At 65.2% G+C, this 22692-nt stretch overlaps 1 protein-coding gene across 1 annotated transcript in view; it reads right to left on the bottom strand.

The window, feature by feature from the left end:
- ZFPM1 (zinc finger protein, FOG family member 1) overlaps positions 1-22692 on the bottom strand; it is a 69542-nt gene that overhangs the window by 28979 nt on the left and 17871 nt on the right. Inside the window, exons 2-3 of the mRNA XM_036834416.1 lie at positions 13958-14068; positions 11155-11283 (exon numbers count right to left, since the gene is read on the bottom strand). Coding sequence (XP_036690311.1) covers positions 11155-11283; positions 13958-14068 — 240 coding nt within the window. The remainder of the gene's footprint in view (positions 1-11154; positions 11284-13957; positions 14069-22692) is intronic.

Here is a 22692-nt window from a genome sequence, read left to right as displayed (position 1 = left end):
TCTGCCCACAAAGGAGGCTGAGCCCGGGGAGGGCTATGTCTTGCCCAAGGTGCCACGGCTCTAACTGGCGCACTGGGCCCCAGGGCCCCTGAGGATGACCAGCATGAGGCCAGTCCCCGGGAACTGCTAAAGCCCCTCTCGTAAGCCGTGCGCGCTCACTGCACCGGGTGGAACCAGCAGACACCTGCTCTCAGGGCACTGATGACTCAGTCCTCAAATCACCACGTGCCCTAATGGGTGGTTATTCTCCCCCTTCACAGACGAGGAGACCGAGGGTCAGAGGGGACCTGGCCACACAGTGCGATGGGGTGACTGAGTTCAAGCCCAGGCCCCCGACCCCTGTCCAGTGCTCTGTCCTTCTTCCTGCCCCTTCAGGGGCAGACAGGGAGGAATAATGCTTGGGCAGGGGCCTGGAAACAGGAGGCCTGGAGGACAGAGCGGGCCCAGGCTGGTCCCCACCCCAGACACAGCTCCCTCCCGCCCAGGAACCCCCAGGGCTCCCCCACTGGGCCCTCGATCGAGCACTGTGCCACCACAGCCGGGCTCCACCGGGGTCTCTGCCTCGGGAGCCGGTGCTCTCTCTCACCCGCCAAGGTGACTGCTCCTGCCCTCTGAGACCCAGCAAGGTCCCGGGCCTTCAGGGGCCGGGGTGGCAGAATTTTGGCTGAATTAGCAAGGGCCCAGGAACCAGGGAAGGTGGTGGGCGGCGGTGGGGCTGCACCAACGTCAGCCCCAGATCTGGGTGTTCGTGGGAAGACGCACGCACGGGCAAAGCAGCACGGGTATCTGCGTGCAATTTGCTTCTTTGAGAATCATTTCTCCCCTTTCTTGGAGAAATTGTGCCGACCGGAGCAGAAATAAGAAAATAAATGGCTTGCTATCTTCCACATGGCTGCAGTGACTATCCTCCCCAGCCTATGCCTGTCCGCGCTGAGATTAGTTTTCGGGGGTAAATTCCTAGAAGCCGAACTGCTGAGTCAAGGCAGGGGCATCTCAGCACCCTGAGGGGCTCGGGCAGCCTGGGGCTGGGGCAGTTCCAGCCTGAGCACCTGGACGTGCGTGAGCGCTCGCGGGGCTGGGGGTGGACGGCCTGGTGCCCCCTGCACCCAGCAGCTCCCAGCCCCACAGAGACCACGGGTGGACCTGGGACAGCCGGATGGATGCCAGGGCCATCTGCCCGAGGGACGGGGGCTGGGGCGTGCTGTGGGGGGATGGGGCCGAGGACGGGTGGCCACAGAGGCTCTGCCTGCAGGGGGAGGGGGTGGCCAAGGAGGCAGGACCCCTCCCCCCCAACACACAATAAGCCCCCGATAGCATCGCTCATTTCAGGCCCCGCTCGGCCCTTTCGGGCAGGATATGACCAGCTCTCAAGCCGATGGCGGCCCCTTTGTCCCATCTCCAGGGACCGATCTTATCGGCTGCATCCACCGCCGCCGTAATGGAAACATGCGGTGAGGAAATAAGAAGTTACGTGCGGAGATAGAGGCCTAATAACAAATAAATAAATAAATGAGGAGCCCAGCGCCGCATGGGGTGGGGGCTCAGGGGACAGCGTCAGATCAGGGGCCGGCCCGGGCGGCTCCCATCCTGGGTCTGGGAGACACTCTCAGCTCGCCCAGCCTCGGTCTCCTCACCTGTCAGGTGGGCCCGGCAGAGCCGCCCGCGCCCTGGGCTGCGGGGTGATCCCGTGACAGACGGAGCCCAACACCCGGGCGGTGGGCCCCGGACCCCGATACGCCCCAGCTGGGGCTGCGGGACCCCGCGCGTGCTTGGAGGGGGCCGCCGCGCCGCACACGCTGCCACCCCCCCTCCCCCCGCTGCCCTGCCCGTCCGCCCCCGCGGTTCCTCCAGACAGCCTGAATGTCCTGTCCCCGTCCCACAGAAGAGCAGCCCGAGCCCAGAGAGGGGCGCCGTGGCCCCTAGGACCCCAGAGGCAGAGGTGACAGCTAGAAGCCAGGTCTGCCCCGGCGCCAGTGGCGGGGGCCCTGCCAGCCCGGAGAAGCGGGACGGTAACAGTGCTGGTGACGGTAACGGGCAAGGGTGACCGTACTGGCCCCAGTAACCGTGACCGCACAAGCCCTGCGGACAGCACCAGCAGCAGTGCCCGCCCTGGTCCCAGGAAGAGAACCCGCCCGCACTAGCAACGGCACCGACAAAGGCGACAGAGCAGAGTGGCCGTGACCACCTGCCGTGAAGGCCAGCCTGTCATCCCAGGTCCCCCCACGTGTGCGTCCGTGGGCTCTCTACCAGGGAGGCAATGGTAGGCAGGGGAGCTGACGTGCCCCAGGCCGCACGGCCGGGCCACGGTGAGTCTGAGCTTGGGCCCAGGAGGACGACTGGGAAGGAAACTTCCAGAAGGGGCAGCCATCTCCAGAGGCTCCCAGGTGGGGCTGGGCAGACCTGCACCCCCTGATGTCTGGGAGGCCCTGGTGGGGCAAAGGCGGACGCTCAGACGCCCAGCCTGGGGGGGCGGCCGGGGCAGGAAGCCGGTGGAGGGCGGAGGAGGAAGCCGGCTCGATTAGCGCCCACGGCCGCAGATAGCCACTCCCGGAAGGCGGTGAGGTCAGCGGGCAGCGCGGGGCAGGAGGCCAGGCATCGGCCCCCAGCCGCCGCCAGGACAGCGGGGACCCGGGCCGCGCTCTCCGCAGGGCAGCCCGCTCCCGCTCAGCCTCGGCCGGCGGAGTCCAGGCCCGCCGAGGGGGGCCCGGGAGAAGCCCGTGGGGCTGGGCCGGGAGGCGGGACTGTGGGCTCCAGCCCTGCTCAGTCGCCCCGAACCTCCCTGGGCTTCAGTGCTCACATCTGAAATGCGGTGAGCACAGCAGCGGCTGCCACGTTTCCGCCTCAGCCTCTTCACGGGTCCCGTGTCCACCCTTGAGCCCCTACAGTCCACTCACCGTGTAGCCAGCAGCCCTCCCGCTGCCCCCAGGTCACCCGCCATGGTCTCAGCACCGGGCCTCTGCGCTGGCCGTGCAGGCAGTTTTCGCAGGTGTCCGCGGGGCTGGCGCCCCCGCCCGCTGAGCTCTCGGCGCAAATCCCCGCGGCTGAGGGGCTCGCCACCCCCTGCACTTCTCAGTGCTTAGCCTCCGTGCCCCTGCTGACCGTTCTCTGCTTGGGCCGCGGCTCCAGGAGGGCAGCGGCTGGCTGCATCCCCAGGGTCTATGACAGGGACCAGCGCACAGTAGGTGCTCAGTAAATGAAAACGCAAGTGAGCGAGCAGACGGGCTCCCCGGCAGGCGAGTCTGGCGGGATGGCGGGTGCGTCTCGCTACAGGGCGGCCCACTGACCACCTGCCCCCCTCATGGGTCCCGGCCCCCACCCGACCCCGAGGCCCAGGCCGTTGTCAGGGGCGGGGGCTGAAGTCAGAACGGGGCCGAAGGATGGCTGCCCGCTGGCCGGGCTGATGGTGCCGGGCGGTCAGCGCCTCCAGCGTGAAGAACTGCTGACCAGAGCGAGGGCACCGCCCAGGGCTGAGAGGTCAGCAGCCCGACCACGGGGGGGCCGTGGCCTCAGCATCCCCTCAGGGTAGAGGTAGCGGAGGCCCCTCTGCTCAGGGCCTTTCTGGGGTGCCGTGTGTGGCCTGGTGCCCGGGCCCCTGGTGCCCACTGGGCAGCGCGGGGCATGGCATCCGTGCAGGCCAGGCCAGCCGCGAAGGAGAGGCCGCGGGCTCTCGGTCCCCACCTCGGCCCCGGCCTGGGAGCTCTGCCCCAAAGGGCCCTGCTCGGAGAGGTGGGCAGCTCTGAGCTTTGGTGGTGGATGCTGGCCAGGGGTTTGGGCCCCTACCCTGGCCTGGGGACTGATGCTCTGGGGAGGGGCTGGAGAGGGTGTCATGGAAGAGCTCAGGGCCCGGGGGACAGCGGGCAGCCGAGGTATCCGTCGGTCACCCTCGGCCCACGCTGGCCAAAGCCTGTAACCCCCGAACCCACTTCCAAGACAACCACCTACAGAATGGGATCCTCCCCTCTCTGCGCCCACCTCCTCCCTCCTCACCCCTGCATGCCTCCAGACCCAGCTGGGCCCACCCTGGCCTCAGGGCTCCCGCCTTCGCTGTGCCCTCCGCCTGGTACACTGTCCCCAGGCGGCAGCTGATTCCCCTCCCTCTTCTGGTCTTTGCCCAAACGTGGCTCAGGACACCCTACTCAGAACTGCCCCTTCCTTTATTCCGAGCCTCCCCTCCTCGGACATGGGACATTTTGACTTCTTTATTATTTAGTCTCCGTCTCCCTGATGAGAACAGCAGCTCTCTGGAGGCCTGGACTCTGCTGGCACCGGGCAGGCGCTTAAAACGCAAGTGTTTATCGAGTGAATAAACGACCTCCTTCTCTTGCCCGCTCCTGGGCTGGACACCCCCACACTCCTTTGTCTCAACGGCCCGTGTTACCACACAACACACCTGCCACTTCTGCCACCACCTGGTAGGTGCTCAGTAAACACCTGGGAAGGAAGGCCGACTGCGGGCACACACAACCCCTCCTTAGGGCCCCCCCAGCTCCTGGAGTCTTGGTCTGCTCAGCTGTTGGGGTGGGGTGTCAGGACGGGCGGAGGGCCCACTGTGGGTTTTCAGGGAACGTGGCCCTCGGGGGACATCTGGGCTGGACCCCCTTCCCTGGGATACCGAGGAGAGGTGGCTCCTGACACAGCTGCTGGGTCTGGCCTCTGGAGCTGACCCCAGGCTGAACCCTGCCATCCACCATCGCCCCCTCCTGTGCCCCTCAACCGCCCCCGCCCGCTAATCTAAGATAAATAGGCCTATCGGGCCGCAATGCCAGGCCCGGTGATAACACAAAATAGCTGAAATGATTTTTCCCACCCACACATGCTGAGCTGGCGGGAGGGGACGCGCGGCCAAGCCGTATCGGCCCATCTCCCCAGCTGTCCATCAGGACAGGCCGTCCTGCCTCAGCTGCCCGCCCACCGCCCGATAACAAACCTTGAGGTTTGCATAGAAACTCCAGGCGGCGAGATTAGTCAACCGAGCGCAGCCCAGATAGCCAGCCCATCGCCCTTGCTCACGTTCCCGGCGTGAGGATTCCCAGCCTCCAGCAGGCCCTCGGAACCCCGGCGCGGGGGTGGGGGTGGGGGGGTGGGGGGTGGAGCGGGCTCCAGTCCCCAGGCAGGAAACGGCGCAGATGCATCCTCTGGCCCCTCCCACCAGCTGCCCCCCTCCCCGTGCTCCCGGAGGTGCTCGCCCACTAACCCACTCTCCGCACGGCAGCTGACCGAACGTCCCACTTAACACCCCACCCCTCATTTTACAGCCAAGAAAACGGAGGCGTCTCCCTATGGTCTCTGGCGTTGAGCCCAAACCCTGACCCACTTGTGCCCTGTCCCATCTCTCCTCAGCCCTGTTCCAGCCTCTAATGCTCCAGCCACGCCCATGCCGTCCAAACCTCAGGGTCTTTGCACGTGCCAGCTCCCTGCCCGAACACCCTCGGCCCACTCCAATTTATCCTTGGGGGTGGGGAGGCCCACCTATGGTGCTGTCCTGGCCCGACCACCTGGCTGTCCCCTCTGCTGACGTGCAGTGAGTGGGGACATGGCCAGCCTTCCCATCTCTGCCTCTAGGGCCTGGGATGAAGCTGAGGGCAAAAAAAGGTGACACCTAGGGCTTCCCTGGGGGTGCACTGGTTAAGAATCCGCCTGCCAATGCAGGGGACACGGGTTCGAGCCCTGGTCTGGGAAGATCCCACATGCTGTGGAGCAACTAAGCCCGTGCGCCGCAACTACTGAGCCTGCGCTCTAGAGCCCGTGAGCCACAACCACTGAGACCGCGTGCTACAACTACTGAAACCCACGCGCCTAGAGCCCGTGCTCCACAACAAGAGAAGCCACCGCAATGAGAAGCCCACACACCGCAACGAAGAGTAGCCCCCACTCGCCGCAACTAGAGAACGCCCGCGTGCAGCAACGAAGACCCAACACAGCCAAAAATAAATAAATAAAATAAATAAATAAAATTAAAAAAAAAAAAGGTGACACCTGATGTTCAGTCAGTTGAAATTTGTTCTGTAAACAGTGGTCACCAGGAAAGAGTTCCAGGCCCTGAGACACTTACAAGTGAAGGGGACCCCGGTCCTGGGGCTCTGATCACACAGCCAGGTCACAGGACTGGCTACCCCCTTCTTTCTTGGACCCGTGGAGCCCAGGCCACTTGACTAGCCCCCAGAGCTGGTGGGGAGCCCCTGTGGGCCCCTTGGGTTCATCACCTTGTTCCCCAGCTATGCACGGCACCCCCAGTGGACAGCCCTGAACTCAGGATGTCTGAACCACGTTGCCTCCCAGGCAAGCTGTCAGAGAACTGGATGGACATGTGCTCGTTCTCACCTCCCCTGTGCGGGACACAGTGTGGGGGGTGGGGAGGGCAGAGGAGTGACACCTGCTTGGTCCACCCCAGGCAAGTCCCTGGGTGGAGGGGACCCCCCACGAGGTCTGGCTGCAGAGGAGGCTCCCGGACCCCTGGGGCCCCAAACCCAGGCCCAGCGCCCACTCACTGCCCTCCCTCCGTTTTCTCATGACCCGGCCAGGAGCCTGAGGTCATGGTGACTGCCACTGGACAGAGGCTCCGAAGGGGGTCATGAGGTAGGTGACAGGCTCAGGACCCCACAGTCGGAAGGGACCCTCAGGGCTCTCCGCCCTTGTGGGGGCTGCCTGTCTGCCCGACCCTCTGCTTTTTCTGGATGTTAAGTGTGGAGACAGAGGGGGCAGCGGGTCACTGGGGGCCGCGCACCCTGATGGGCAGAGGGCACCGGGGACCACAGAGCTAAGGCAGTGGCAGCTACCCTCCCAGATGCGCTTTGGGGATTTCAGATTATAGCTCTCAGCCATCTGCATATCAGAATTTTAAACAGCCAGCCCCTCGAGCGAACAAGGTCATTTCAAAGATAAAAATACCCAGCTCTCCGGGTCCCTGCTGCCCAACCCCTCTCCCTTCACACTCCAGCCAGCGGCTCAAGGGAAGATGAGGGCAGGGCCAGGCAGGGCCAGGCAGGGCAGCCCCCTGCCCACGGCGGGCGGTAACTGTCCCCCACAGACCCTCAGCCGGGGGTGGGTCCCCTGCTCTGCTCTCATCCACTTTCCCCTGAGGCAACCCCAAGGGGCCCCCATCTCCCTCGGGACCAGACCCCCCGCCCACCTGGCACCCTGCTCAGTCCCCCGGGAGCCTGGTGTGGGCTGTGCCTCTGCCTGGCACTCTCCGCTCCCACGTCCACGCGGACCTCCTGGCCTCAGCGCCTTCGTGCCCTCAGGCCCCTCCGGGTCACCTTTCTGTCTAGGACCCCTGCCTTCCCACCCAGACCACGGTTGGCTCGCTGGTGGCGTCTGAGCTCCGTGAGGACGCAGGACGCCCCGGCCTCTCACGAGTCAGCGGGCGTTTACCCTGCACCACGCGGCGTGGCCTCCGCTCCAGCCTCGCGACGGCTGCTGTCCCCGCGGCTCAGAGGAGGGAGGTGACATCCCCGAGGCCAAGCGGTCTCAGACCCAGCCTGGATCCCGGCTTCCTGACGGTCAGTGGGGACCCCTGGGCCGAGGTGCCCATCACCAGTAGGGGCACGAGAGGCGGCTCCCCCCTTCCCTGCTCCGTGGCCACGTGCTCGGCTGGCCGAGGGGTTGCGGTGCCGTTCTGCTCGACAGCGGAATTCTGGTCTCAGAGAGCAGCTTCTCCCTGGAACCTGCCTACACGTCCCCTCCCCTACCCAGAGGCACCCGGGCCACCAGGGCGAGATGACGGCACTGAGTGGGGAGCTGCTCTGCCCTGTGTCCCATTTGTACAGATGAGGAAACTGAGGCCCAGAGAGGTCAAGTAACCAGCCCACAGTCGCTCAGCAAAGCTGGACCCCGGCCCAGGCAGGCAGGAAGACTCCGGCCTCTCAGCACTGCTGGGGTGGGGGTGGTCCCCCCTTGAAGCAGCCACACTTGAGAACTAGCTGCCGGCAGCTAGTGACCTGATGACGGTCACAACGTCCGAAAGTGAACACGACACTCTGACCACATCCCAGCCTGGGTCTGGAGCTCTGGGGTCGCCGGGTCACAGGTGGGAGGAGGGAGCTAGCGTGGGGACACTAACAAGGCCAGGAGAGAACAGGCCCCTTGCACACCCGCACTCTCGTGTGTACAAAGCCCTCAAGGGTCCAGGACCTCGCTGTGTCTGCAGCGCGTGTCGAGAGCCCCCTGGGAGGACGGGGCTGGGAGGCCTCCCTCCTGCCTGGTGCCGTGTACTATCTCCTGGGGGTCTCTGTGGCCACCTGCTCGGGGCCTTGACTGCTGCAGGCAGGGCGGCCGTGCTGCACCCACCATGCAGCTGGAGAGAGGCACTGAGACCCAGCCTCTCTGCCGGGCTGATGTCACCTGCCCTTGGGACCCTGCAGTCTCAGCACCCTCCCTGGGCGATGGGTCTGACCCACAAGCCAAGTCTTGGTCAGCAGACAGTGGCCAGAAAGGCGAGATGGGGGCGACCACCTGCATGGGCCGCACCAGGTGTGTGCGAGCCCCAGCCTCCAGGGCCCACCCTCACGCAGCTCACGTGGGAAACCGAGGCTTGGGGCCCGGTCGCTCCTCAAAGCCAGACAGCACAGGGTGCGCTGCGTTCCAGACCAGCTCGCCATCCCAGAGGGAAAGGCGGGGGTGACCCCAGGCACAAGCCGGGTCCCCAGGGCTGCACTTTTCCCCACGGGGGACGGGGCAGGAGGGGCAACTGGAGATCTAAAGACAGACTCAGATGGCGGGGTGGGGGGAGACACGAAGGGGCGGGGCTCAGAGGGACAGCGAGGGGAGAGGGGCCGGGGAAGCTCGCAGGGCACCGGGACCTGCAGCGAAGGCCCCGCTGGACACCCCTGTCCCCCGGCCGGTCCCTGGGCTGGGCACTGCCCTTGGGGACAGCGGCCCAGGCAAGCCTGCCACCCTATCGCCAGCACGGCGGCCCCTGTGAGATAAGAGCCCACGGGGCCTCTCTGGCTTCCCGGCCGGGCGATAAGCGTGGCCTGTTCAGGGTCTGATAGGGGCGGCCACCACGGCGGTTGGCCGGAGGCCGCTTATCAGCCCATCACTGCCCACTGCACAGAAATCCCTATCTGTGGGGGCCGACAGGGGGCCCCCAGCCCCCGAGGATGCAAATAGCGCAGGAAGCTCCCGGGTGCACCCACCCAAGCCACGGCCCCCACGGCCACCCCGGGGCCGTGTTCCAATCTCCAGGGGCCTCTGCCTTCCCGTCTGTAAAACGGGGATGGTGATACTAAGTCCGCAGGGTGGGCGGGGACCGACCGGAGGACAGCTGAGGCTGGCGTCTACACACTTGCCGCCCGAGCTCCGGAGCCAGGCGGTGGGCCTGCATCCTGGCTGTGCCACTTCCCGGGTGGTGATGCAGACAGGCCCCTTAGTTGCTCTGTGCCTGGATCTCTCCATAAAGGGGAGGGTCGCCTCACCCCTGCCTCGAGGGGCTGGTGTGAGGACCGCCTCGCACATTCCGCCCCACGGTCACCCGGTCCAGCAGCTGCTCTCTCAGGCCCCCGCCTGCCCAGTGGCCGATCAGGGCCCACAGGCATCCAGGCGGTCCCTGGAATGTGCGAGCCATGGGCCGAGGCAGTGCTGAACCAGCGTCTCTGGGTGCTTCGTTGGTACCCTGTCCTAGAGCTGGGGAAACTGAGGCGGCAGAGGGGTCTGACCGCGGGCCCCAGCCCCACAGCACTGTCCCGTGTGCGTGGAACGGCCCAGCCCCGGCAGCTGGGTATCTGGCTCAGCTGTGCCCGACCGGGCTGTGAGGGCCTCGTACACACATGACCTGCCCCTGGCCAGGTGCTCCTTGTGAGGAGAGGACATCCCTGCCAGGGCCCTTGGGGCCCCTCCCGTGCCTGTCACTGAGTCACTGAAGTGGGGTGGGGGGCGGCCGAGTCCATCCGGAAGGGCAGCGGTGTCCCTGTGCTAAGCCCCATTCCCATCCTGGGGCAGCAGAGGGGACCCCCCCCAGCCTGTCTGACCCAGGATGCTCCACTCCCAGGTAGCACCATGGCCCATCCAGGTGGGAGACGCTGGCAGTAGACTGTTTCCCTGTGGTCCGGGGTCACCATCTAAGTTGTGCCCACCAGGCCCATCCCTCCCTCTCTGGGCCTCAGACACCTACCTACTGTAGGAAGAGGTGTGTTAAATCAGCAGGGGGACCGGAAGGCACACATGCCACCTCATCTACTTGGTGCCATGCAGACATCACTAATCGATCCCAGCACTCTTTCCTTGACACCTTGGGATCCCGATGAAGGGTCCACATGGCCACTCGAATTGAACCTGGCAGACCATCTCTGACACCCCTGGGAGACCATGGGGGTCCTCTCTGCCCTGGTGAGGTCTCCCTGACCCCCACAAGATGAGGCCCTTGCCATGTGCCTCCTCTCCACTGGCCACTGACTGCACTTGCGTCATCCCAGCTCTCTGAGGACCCTGTTTGCTCAGAGCTGTACGTCGGGTACACAGCAGGTGCTCGATATGTGCTTGCTACGTGCACGTGCGCCTGGCCCGAGTGTGCAACCTCCGTTCTCTCCCTCTCTTCCCGAGGACCACGCCCTCCCTCCTTCACCCAGCAGCTCCCAAGACCCCTCCGAGCTGCCCCGGTTCCCCTGAGCCGCGTCAGTTGTACTTAGGAATCACGGCAACAGCCGACACGCCCGGCCTGCCCTATACTCACACATCGGTGGACGTGGGGAGCCACGGGCAGAACACGTCTGGTGGGCCCTCCGACGTCAGAATTCCAGCTACGAGTGGGGGTGGGGCAGTGCTGGGAGCACGAAACCGCCTTCAAAGACACTCCTGACCCGGGACCCGGCGGCTTGGAACGGCTTCCTGCCCCCTGCCACGTGCGGCAGCCACCCCAGGGGTGGGTCCTCTCCACCCACACAGACCTGAGCCCCTAGCTGGGCTGGGAAGGCCCAGGCACTTGGGCCGCTCCAGACTCGCATTTCCACCTCCAGGGAAGCCGCTGGCCCACAGGCCGGCTGGACTTTGCAACAGACAGACCTGGGCCTGGTGCTTCCCCACCCATCTCCTTGGCCAGTGGGCCGGGCCTGTCGCACCCGCACGGTCAGGGTGGCCAGCTCCCAGGACCCCCAGAAGGCTGGGCCCCAGGGCTGCCCTGGAGAGACAGTGCCGCCAGACCCCGGTCACAGGCGCGCTTACCTGGCCCGCTCCAGGGGCTGCTGGCCTCCTCCTTCTCCAGCCTCGTCTCTGGCTCCGGACCCTCCGTCTCCTCGGAGCCTCCTGGGGACGTGGGGGGTGGTGGTAGCGGTGGGGGTGGAGGAGTAGCATCTGCAGGAAGGAAAACACCAGAAGGTTCTACTGAGCCTCAGGGCACCGAGTTGCCCGTCCACCCCAGCCTGTGGCCGGGAGGGATACTGAGGCCCAGGTGGGTAAGCACGTGGCACGGTTCCCGCCACCACCCTCCCCCCACCAGCTTGTTCTCAGGGGGCGCCGTCAGACATCTCCGTTTCTCCCCCTTCATTTTTGGCCTTTAAAACCCCTCAGCCCCTTATTAATTGCGGCAGCAATAGCTGCCCTCCCAGCTGCTGTTAATGATTAGAGCGTGGACGGCCTACCAGCACGCCCAGGCCAGCGGCACACGCGTGGCCCGGCTCCCTGGTCTCCTCGGCCGGCAGCTGGGGGCTCCTCCGCCAAGCCCCGCACCCAATTCCAGCCCAAAGGGCATATTTGCCTTCCCTGCTGGGCCCGATAACCACCGCGGCCCCCAATCGATGAGCGCCCATAAAAGCCCCCCCTTGGTGACGTCACACGCCCGGCAGATTATTAATACCCGCGATAAGGGCCGTGATTAACATCGAATAAATCAATCACACGGTATAAAAGTCCTATTATTTTTGGCTATAAATCAACACGGCTGGCATCCGAGCTCCAGCCACTGCGCGGGAGCTGCACTGGGCCCGCCCGACAGGCAGACATTGCTCCTGCTGTCTTATCGCGCCCATCAGCACGTTATCACTGAGGCCTGTGCCAGGTGCAACCCCGGCTGTTTTTTTCCAGCTCCTCCCCAGTCCCGCCCCCGCCCCCACCCCGTGCAGCCCGGCTCCCAGATCAGATAAGGGGCCCGGCTCCCCGGGGCAAAGTCCACCAGTAACCAGCCGCTAGCCCTTTGGAGAGCGTGGCCCCCATTAGCACGCAGCACCCGATGGTGATGGGGGGCCCCTCGCCGCTCCCTGGGCCCTCGGAGGGGCTGGTGCCCAGTTACAGATGCGGAAACCAAGGCTCAGAAAGGGCAGGAGCCCGGGCCGGGATAGGCTGGGGTGAGCGCTGGCCGCAGCACTAAACAATTGATGGTGATGGTGAAGGCAGAGACAGTAACAGCTGTGAACGCGAGCGCCAGAGGCCAGGCCCTGAGCCTCCACCCCGCCCGCTGCCCCAGGGGAGCCGCGGGTGACGGGAGCCCCTGCCCCGGTTTCGAGTCCTGCTGGCTTAGCCTCCTTCTCACTGCACAGCCCCAGTGACCCCAGTGGATTGCCGCTGGGGAAAGGGACACAGGCCGGCAGGTCTCAGAGGATGAGGCTTATTGGGGGCTTGTGGTCACCCGGGGGAGACTCTGACTCTCTGACACTGGCACATTCTGGGGATGGGGGTCCACAGTGAGAAGGAGCCCCCCACCGTCTGTCTAGGATCTCCACCCCTCAGTCCCAGCCCTGCAGGGCTCCCCTCCTGTCCCCTCTCTGTCCCACCCCAGGGCCTTTGCACGTGCAGGTGTGTGTAGCACAGGCAACTCCACGCGTCCTGCAGGTTTCTGCTCACTGCCACACCCACCCCATCTCGCCTTCCTTCCCAGTCACAACACCCACTTACCACCCTCTAAAATGGCCCAATTTATGGCTATGTCTCTCCCATGGGACTATGGTCTGGGGGTAACTCAGCCCCTGTGCACAGGGCTTCGTGGTACGGAACACGGATGTGAGTGAGATTGCTGTCCACGGCCGGCAAGGTGGAGGGGGGCGCGGGGAGCGGGGCTCAGAGCAGGGGACAGGGCAGAGCCCACCCCCCCAATCCTCCCCTCCGCTAACCCCCAGCCTCAGCTCCCTCTTCTGGAAAACAGGGATGAGGGCACTGACCTCCCCCAGGGCCTCCACCGCAGTGAGGCCCATCCTCTTGGGGGTCTTTGGGGGTCTCTGAGGGCACAGCTGGCCTGAGAGGATGGCCCGGTTTTGAGGCCCCTCCAGGGACCCGGACAGAGGAGGCCTCCTAGTGTCAGGTTAATTCACCCCTGGGTGTGTGTGTGGGAGTCTCTCCTTCCAAGTCCTGTTCTCAGCTTCAGAAAAGTGCCCCCAAAACCCTGGGGAAACTGCCAGGAGGGCCCCAGGAGAGGTTCCAGGTGCCCAGGGTGGGGCGGGGTGGGGTGCAGGCAGAGGGGACAGGGAGAACCAACCTGAATCCAGACTGAGGGTCGGATCCTGCTCAGGTGCTCACAGGCTGTGGGACCCTGGGCAAGTCACTTAACCTCTCTGGGCCTCATTCCCCCGTCTGTAAAACGGGGTGTTTTGCCTTAACAGGAGAACCTGCTCAGTACCGAGCCCCACGTGTGCTGAGGCAGGCAACCCCGTTTCATCGAGGGTACACGGAGGCCGGGGGCGGTGTGGCTTTCCCCAGGTCACTCAGTGCCCATATGACCCCCTGCCTCACCCTGGCCTAGACCTTCCCCACTGGGGCCTTGCTCTGCCCATCTCTGCCACGAGGGCTGGGCTTTCCAGACCCTCTGCAGGTGTGTGCATCTCCTCTTCCCAGACCAGCCCCTCCACACCTGCCTCTCCCAGCCCCAGCGGGCACGGGCAGCCCACAGACACCTCTCGGTGCAACGCCCATTTCACAGGTGTGAAAACTTGAGTCCTCAGTGGGAACTGGCTCCTGTGAATTCGCAGCGAGGATGGGGACGTGGGGAAGGGCGCCAGGATGCCAGGGCCCAGCCTGCCATGTCCACCGCCCGACTCACCTGGGCTGGAAGGGCTCGGGGGCTCGGGCTCCAGTGCTGCGGCCTCCTGCTCCGGGAGGCTGGTGTCCGCGGCCTGGGCCTCTTCTCTGGCCTCCATGTCTCTGAGGGAACCTGCAGACACAGCCCCAGGGGAGTCGTGAGGCGCTGCTCCCCACGGTGCCCACAACCGGCGTCCTGACCACCCCAGCACAGGCACAGCCCCAGGGCCAGGCGCAGCGGGGTCCGAGCAGGGTCTCGGCCCCCCAGGCGGTCAGAGGCCTCGAGGGAGCGGCCGTCAGAACGGGGGCTCCCCCAGGCCCCCATGATTAGATGTGCGAACCCCACCCTTGTACCCACCCCAAGCCCGGCACCAATGCCTGGGGGCCACCCGGCCTCCTGCTCACCTCGCCTGCCCTGCAGCCTCTGCCGACCCCACAGGCCACTCTTGCCAGGACGCTGGCCCCGGGCAGCCCGACCCCTCCCCTCTCCTCTGCTCCAGGCGTGAGTGAGCGCAGCGCAGCGCTGGCGTCTTCTGGGCGGGGCCTCTGGGGGCTGCCGAAATGCAGGCGCAGGAAATGCAGGCGCACGCTCTGCGGCATCCCAGGGTCCTGGTGCACATCCACAACCCCCGAAGGTAAACATCTCCCGGGGCTCTGCACACCTGCCCCCTGTGCCTGGGACCCCTCCTCCAGGAAGCCCCCACACTCAGGTTCTGAGGTCTGGGAATGTGCAGGGGGCGGGCCCCAGTGCCTGGCACACAGGAAGTGTTCATCAACCTGATTAAGGGGGGGGTGAATGGCTGATGGGACGCAGGTGGGTGCACAGGCGTCTGCAGTCCAGCCTCCGGGGCCCACCAATCCTCCCACAAGCCTCACGCAGGGGGTGCCCCATGGAGCCCTGCGTACAGGTGGGAAGGCAGACTGACTCCCCAGACCACCTAGGAGGGTGGCGAAGCCAGACCCACCAGCATGTCCCCGAGTGCAGGCCAGGGTGGCAACCTGTGCCCCCGAGGTCAAAGGGGTAGTGCCAGTGCGGTGGGCAGAGAGAACAGCGGAGAACAGCTGTCCCTCTTCACCCTGCTCTGTGAATCTCCCACAGGCCCCCTCCACCTCGTCTCAGCTGGGCCCTGGGGCCCGAGACCGGTGCCCGGGCAGCGCTGCCCCCTGCCCCATCACCTTCCCCAGCTCCTCCTCTGCAGACACCTGCCCGCCCCGCCCCCCCCACTGCCCAGCTGCACCCTCTGGATTCTAGCTCCGGCCCCACAGACCCACGGGCCCTGGGCTCCCCGGGACCCCTCAGAGCTGTAACAACAGCAGGCGGGCAGGCGTTCACTTCCCGTCGCTTCCCGTGGCCAAGGCCGGGCTCAGACCACACAGAACCAGCCCTGGGCTAAGCCTCACGGTCTCTCATCAACGCACCCACACGGTGGGCTCTGTGGCGGGCTGGGCACACCCCAGACTCGTGCCTCTGGGACAGGTGGGAGGCCTGACCCCCCGTGACCTCCCCTGGCAGACGCCAGGGCAGAAAAGCAGAGGCTCCCCGGCCCGTGGGGTTGGCCCCCCAGCCTGCACTGCCGGTTGCCCTGGCGGGCAGCTCGCAGGCCTGCTTGCCTAACTCTTTCTAGAAGCCCAGGTGCTTCTGCAGCTCATTCAGAGCTGGAGATGGTGCCCCAGAGCTGTGGTCCCTCCTGCCGACGCCGTGGGACTTCAGGGCCTCAGTGGCCAGCTCTGGAGAATGGGTGTGAAGCCCCTGCTTTCAGGGACTGCTGGGACCAGAGCCCTGCGGCCGGGCGATGCCGGGCACACGCCTCTCCCCGTGTCCCGCCCAGGTGGGCCTCAGCCACCCAGGGAGGCCCTGAGCTCCTGGCGGCTCCATTTATGGGAGAACAAAGGCACCCGCTCCACACAAAGCGTGACAGGAGCGTGAAGAAAGAGGCTGCCGGCTGCAGCAATTTATCCTAATGCTGCTAATTCATTCCAGCACAATTAACACTCTGATAACACAGGAGACAATCGCCAACCAGCAAATGGCTCCAGGCCCAAGGCGGGATGTGACGGCATGTGATGCTGCGAATCCTGCCCCACGTCTACCTCGGAGCCACTGCTGGAGCCCCCCGACACCCCCGGGGCCACCTGTGCACCTGGGTCTCCGCTCCACCTGGGAGGAAGCTTTCTCCACTGGCTGGGGTGAGACGCTGCTGCTTCCCGGGGTGCCCTGGGCTAGGAAGGACCCTGCTCGACCCCCGTGGGGCCCTTTATGGTCAGACACCCCAACTGCTGAGCCAGGCCAACCCACGGCCAGGCAGGCGGTGTCCTTGCTGTGTGACTTCAGGCAAGTCACTCCACCTCCCTGTGCTCAGAAAGCACAACAGCTCTGACCCCGCAGGACGAAACTCGGTTTCACCTGTGTGGAGCCTTGGTCAGCGCCTGGCACGTAGTTAAGTGCGCAGGGAACACCACCCGTCACCAGCATCAGTTGCTTCCACCCAGCACCCAGCAGGGTGTTGCTATTATTAAGCACCGCCTGTATGTGAGTCCTGTGCTCAGCATTCTACAAATGTCTTCCCTTAAGCCCCCTGCCCACCTCGTAGCCCAGGGGTGGAGGGCAGTGGGGCAGGTGTGTGCGGGGAGGGGCCAGCAAGAGGCAGGCCCTGATGCCAGGCGTGATGGGTGAGTGCCTGGGCGTCTTCCGACATCCCAGAGGTGAGGCTGAGTCATGCCCACTTCGCAGATTAGTCAACGGAGGCCCAGCAAGTTGGACTGACCTGCCTGTGGCCCTTGGCGGGAGCCCGACTCCCCGAACACACCACCCACGTGGACGCTGCTGAGGCCACAGCCCTTCTCTGCTCCAGGCGCGGCCCCACGCCTCCCCCGCCCTGCCGATGACCCGGGGTGAGGGTGACCCTGGCCCCACTGCCCGGCGGGATGGAGAGGCCTGGGCCCAAGGCCGAGCACCTGTCTGGGGGCGTCCACGGGTGATGACGGTGGTCACCAGCACTGGGCACGGCCCCCGCTGCCCGAAGCCCCTCAGTTATCACGGCGAGCAGACGCCCCGCAAGCCGATCCGTCTCCTGCTCATTAAGCCGGACGCCGGAGTGGAAATGAAAACGTAATAGCTATTTGATTGGGGTGAGATATTTTGCATATTGGCTTGGCGCTGATAGCGGAATTTCATCAACTCCCTTTTTTCATGCTTTAAAACTGAATTACGGAGACAGGCTCTGTGCAGCGGGATGATCCCAACTCCCTTCCGAGGCCCAGGCTGCCGATGATTGATGGCCCTCCCGGCTTTGATGTGGAGGCAGCTGGGGGTCCTTTTGATGAGGGGTCCTTCTGATGACTACCCCAAAGAAAGCCGGAGCTGGCAGCTGAGGAGGACAAAATCGCCCGATGTGGCTCTGGGGTGAGCCTGCCAGGTGGGGTGCAGAGCGGGGTGGCTCAGAGCACTGGACAGGGAGTCTGGAGGCCCCGGCCGAACCCCCGCTGGCCCCTGTAGACTGTGCCCGCCCCCCCAGGCCACTGGAAACGTTATGAGAAACAACCAGAGCAAAGCCCCATGAGCCTCCACCTGGACTCCGCGCTTGACCTCAGGCGTGGGTCTTTCCTGAGGCCCCGCTAAGTGGCTGCCATTACACAGCCATTTATGCCTCTGTGGGGAGATCCTTTGTGTTCCCAACTCACAGAGGAGGAAGGAGAGGTGCGGGCACCTGCCAGGCCCCCTTCTGTGTCAGGGCCGGAGCATGAACGCAGGCCCGATGGCCTGGGGGTGGGGTGGACACTGGTGGGCACGCGGCCCTGCTCGTCCCCCGACATCCCCACCTGCACAGCCTGGGGTGCGGTGGACCTGAGCGCCCACGGCCTCCTTCTCAACTGCCGTTCACGCCTGTGTTCTTCATTCACTCATGAAACCTCCCCCGAGTCCATCTCCCCGCACAAGGTCCTGGGGACCCTGCAGCAGCCAACACGTACCCCCCAGGAAAGAAACATGAAAAATGCAAGTGTGGCCATTGCCACCAAGGAGAGGTGGAGTGACAGTCAGGGAAGGCTTCCTGGAGGAGGTGACGAGTGAGTGGTGACCTGGGATGGGACAGGAGGCTGCCTGTGGGCGGGGCTGGGGAAGAGCACTCCAGGCAGAAGGAAGAGCAGGACGCTGGGGCCTGTGGCCTTGTGCAGGCCACGCCTCCCCGAGCCCAGCTTCCTCACGGAAAGCTGTGGGTTACAGCAGCCTCGAGTCATGGGCTGCGGTCAGGGTTCAGCAATGTGGTGCTAGTGGGTGCCGAGCACACACTTGGGGTTATTATTACAACTGTTGTTATTGTTTCAGCTCTCCAGGGAGGTGCCACACCTGCCCCTCTGGGGGTGGGATGGGGGGCGGGGCATGGATAGGGGCGTGGGGACCAAGGGGCACGGCTGGAGGGAGGGGAATGAGGGGCTGGGGCCTGGGGAGGGCAGTGTGGGTGGAAGAGAAAGACCTCCCCCTAGGCCGGTGGAAGGCCCAGCCTCCTGTCCCGCTGGCCCTGGTCAGCGGTGGGCGGGAGGGGGCATGGCGCTGCCAGGGAGAGACCCTGGCCTCTGGGCGGCACACAGCAGCCAGATAAGGGCCCGATAACTGAGAGAAAATAGCAACAGATTCAGACTTTCCCACCGCCGGGCAGTGGGGCAGCTCGGGCCACGGCAGGGGCAGGAGGCGGTGGGGACAGCCTCGTTCTCCCCGAGGGCGGCTGTGCTGTGTCCCGGGGGCTTGGGCCCCTCCAGCCAGGACGGGCTCTGGTCCAGCTGGTACTGGAGGACGAGGAAACAGAGGCCCCGAGCACACAGGCGGCCCCAGCCCCTCGGGACCATGTGACTTGTTCTTTACCCTCAGTTCTAACAAGGAGCTGGGCTGATTTCCAGGCTGAGCTGGATGGAGAGAAGCGAGTGAGAAGGGGAGCCCCCAGCAGGGACGGGGGAGCAAGGGGAGACCAGCGTACGGGGCTTTGGTGAAGGGCAGGGGTGTCCCGCGCCTCAGAGCCCAGGGCTGGCAGGAAAGGGGCGCAGAGGGGAGGCGGGCAGACGGGCAGGTTCTCGGCCCCAGGGAAGGTCACCAGGGCCTAGAAAGGGTCCCATTTAACCAGAACGTCTTAAAACTTTTGCCAACACTTAGAAGGAAGGTGGGTCCCGGCCCATGGTCCCTGAGAAGCTCGCACAGCACAGGGGTGCAGGCATCGTGGGGGGAGGCTGGCGATCTGGGAGGCGCCCTGGGTGCCTGTGGGTCCTCTCATGCCCACCCTCCCGCCAGGGTACCAAGGCCCAGCACAGATGCCGGGCACCCTCGGTGGGTCCACCTCACATCCACCCCCCAAACGTGGCTGGAAGCTGCCCACTGCTCTCCGGGCCGCTCTGGCAGGAGGTCCAGGCCCATCAGCACAGGGCCGTCCTGGCTCCCAGCTCCTCCCCGCTCCCTCCACCCTCACCCCCTGGATGACAGCCAAACTGCTTCCGCTGTCCACGCCCCTCCAGGCATGTGCCCTTAGCCCACGCTGTCCCTCTGCCAGGACAGCTCCCCCTGCCCGGTTGGGGCCTCCTCCTCCCTCCGTGAAATCTCTCCCCACACTTGGGTCATCCCTGGAGCCTTACATTTGTCCGCAATTGTCCCCTGGGGTGTTGCTCTGATGCTCTGTTGCCCTCCCCCAGTGCCCAGCAGGAGGACGGAGGGAGACCCCGCCCCGCAGCCCACTCCATGGAAGGTGCTGCCAGCGTCGCCCCTAGCGGGCTGTACCCTACGATAAAGGTGCACCCATGGCAGCAAGGACGAGAAGCGGGACTCCCCGCGGAGCGCGGGGGGGGGTGCCCTCTCGTCCTCGGGAAGCTCAGGCTGGGAGGGGCCCACAGGCCTCCACTGTGACCCGCCAGCGGCCCTCATCAACCCAGGATCAGTTCCTGCTGACAGCCAGGGCGACCACAAAGAGGATGTTGGCAAGATAATCTTGGCTTATTCCAGTGGGCAGCCTGCCCCGCGGAGGGGAGGGTGAGGGTCTGAACCTCCGTGTGCGCTGGGGGCCTGGGTCCAGATGCCCTCCCATGCTGGTCCTGCCCCCCACCCCGATACCCGGTGGCAGGCGTGGCCCTGGGACAGAGGAGCCGGGAGGGCGTTGGGGGGGCAGCCTGACTCCCCGCCAAGGGTCAGCTGATGGCGCTCGGGTGCACCCTGCAGCAGGGGGCTCACTTCTCCTTCCAGAGGAGCAGACATGAGTCCAGACCCTCGGCCTCTCAGGCTTGGTCCCCGCCTTGGGTGGGCAGGCCCCCAACACGGCTGTGACTGAGTGACGGTGGATTCACCTGCTTTTGCTGCCAGGCTGTGAGCTGGACCTGAGGCGCGCAGCCTCCTAGCCCCGTGTGCACCCAGGCCACGCCCGGGAGGTGCTGGTGGCACGCTGTCCCGAGTAAGCCAGGCCGAGGAGAGTGGCCAGCCGCTGTCACAACACACTCTGGGCCACGGGAGGGCAAGGAGAGCCCTTGGCGTCGAGGAAGAACTTGGGTGCTCAGAGCGGAGACCAGCGGAGGCCCCATGCTCTCCGGGAACAGGGACCCCGTTCTCTAAGGAACAAGAGTGCTGCGACCTACTTCAGCTTTTAACGTATTAAAATATCATAGGGAGATATCATTTGCATAGAATAAAATTCATCCTTTTAAGTGTCATTCATCTTTCGGAGGCGTGTTCACTGAAAGATGAGCAGGACAGTCCTAGGTAACCCAAACAAAACCCAGGGCCCCCTGTAGCCCAGGCTCAGCAAAGAGACACTTCAGCAGCCCAAACCCCCACCCGCTTCTCTCCAAAGCTTTGCAGGGGTCAGTCAGGATCTTCGACCGCCTTTCCCAGTCACTTGTCCACACCCCCGGCTGACCCAGCGCCTGGCACCCCTGCTCGGCTGTGCACTGTCCTGGCTTCCCTGTCCCTCCCCCAGACCCCTACTGTTCTCACCTGTGCTCTGACTTCCTCACGGGAGGTCTGGCAACTGGGCTGCAAGGGTGTGGAGGGGAGACCTGGGTGCCAAGGAGACGGTGGGCGGGTGCAGGGGTGAGGCCAGCAAGCAGGCTCCTGGGGATCTGCTGTCCCCAAGTCCCCAGGCCCAGAAACAGGAGCCTGCTGTCCTCCCGTGTAGCTGCTGAGCCAGAACGACCACTCCCAGGGCCTCAGGCACCCCTCAGCCCAAGGCAGCCCTCTCTTCCCCCAGGCCTCCCCGCCCTGGCCACGGCCAGTCAGCTCCCCCAGCCCCTTCCCTTGGGGCTGTCAGCACAGATTCTGAAGACTCACTGCTGCCTGAGTGACTGTCTACACCCGTCTCCCCTGCTGCACTTGGCTTCCTGGTGATACTCACCCAGAACTCCTCCTCGGCTCAAGTGCACCTCGGTTCTCCATCTCTGAAGCCCTGGCCGTGGGCCGCGACCCACGCCAGTGCCCGCCCTCCCCTGACTCTGGCGAGGCCGTCCTGGCCTGAACTGTCCCGGCCCAGAACTGCCCGCCTTCTCACTGCACACTTACTCCATCACTGCCTTCTCCGTCTCTGTTCCCGGAGACTGGGGCATCCCCAGCTCCGGTGCACAGTGGGTGCTCTGGAAACTCTGGTGACTGCGGGACAGGTGGGGGAGGGGAAGAGGTGGGCTCAGAGCCGGGCGTGGCTGGGGGCCACCCAGGTCCACAGTGGTGGCGGTGGGGGAGTCTGGCATGGCCCCAGAGGGGAGCCTGGGGGCTGAGCCTGCTTGTTGGGGGGGTGTGACCAGGGACTCAGCCCCGGGGACCCTGAGCGGGCCACCTGCCCCCACTGGTGGAAGATAAGCCGGCAGGCCCTGCCTGGGGCTCTGAGGCCTGGGTGAGTATGGGGGCTCCACAGGATGCAGGGAGATGGGGCGCTGACACCCGGGGGTCTGCACCGCATCCCACCCCCAGCCACCACCTCCTCCTCCTGTGGCCAGCCTGCAACCAACGGGCGAACTTGGGGGGCTTAAGTGCCCGGCCCCAGGGCCACGCCCAGATCCCCGGCACGCATCACCCCTCGAGGCCGCACAGGGCAGGAGGGACCACGGGCAGCGCTGGGCCTGTCCCAGGCAGGAGTAATGCCACCATCACCATGACCATGACGACGGTAGCAGCACAAGCACTCGGGCAGCCTCTGCAGCAGGTCGGGCTCTAGACTCACCCACAGGGGACTTCTGATCCTTGTAAGGACCCTGATTTAGTGTCACCCCCATCGTCCAGGTGGGGAAACCGAGGCACAGAGAGGTAAAGAAATTTGCCCAAGGCCTTACAGCTAGGGGAGCGACAGGCTGCCACCTGCTCTCCCCTCCCGAGCCCTGCGTTCTCCCCGAGGCCCACCCGCCCAAACCCACCGTCCCTGTTTGTAGAGGTGGGGGCCCGCTCGGGGGGCATTTGGACCCAGGTCTGTGTGGCTCCCAGGCCTCCTCTCCCCTCACTGAGCTTCAGTGTCCCTTCCGGGCTCTGCGCCACACACAGCCTGAGCCTCGGAGAAGGCCTCCCTCCCCTGTGGGCAGCCCCCCTCCCTGGTCTGTTGACTGCTGTCTGCCCCCCTGAGGCAACGGGGGGGGTGCCCTGGCTGTGGTAGGGGCTCAGCAGGGGTGTGAAGCAGCTGGCACCCAGGGCCCCTCCCTCCAGGAGCTATGGCTCCCTCTGGCTCAGACCCCGAGACAAGTGTGCACAGCCCTCGACAGCTTATGGAGCTCTGCCAGGACCTGCATCGGCACCAGCCTGTGGGGAAACCG

This window comes from Balaenoptera musculus, chromosome 19, assembly GCF_009873245.2.
Source record: "Balaenoptera musculus isolate JJ_BM4_2016_0621 chromosome 19, mBalMus1.pri.v3, whole genome shotgun sequence".
Taxonomy (NCBI): domain Eukaryota; kingdom Metazoa; phylum Chordata; class Mammalia; order Artiodactyla; family Balaenopteridae; genus Balaenoptera; species Balaenoptera musculus.
Note: the sequence above shows the minus strand (reverse complement) of the source record. Positions and strands in the feature narration are given on the sequence as shown.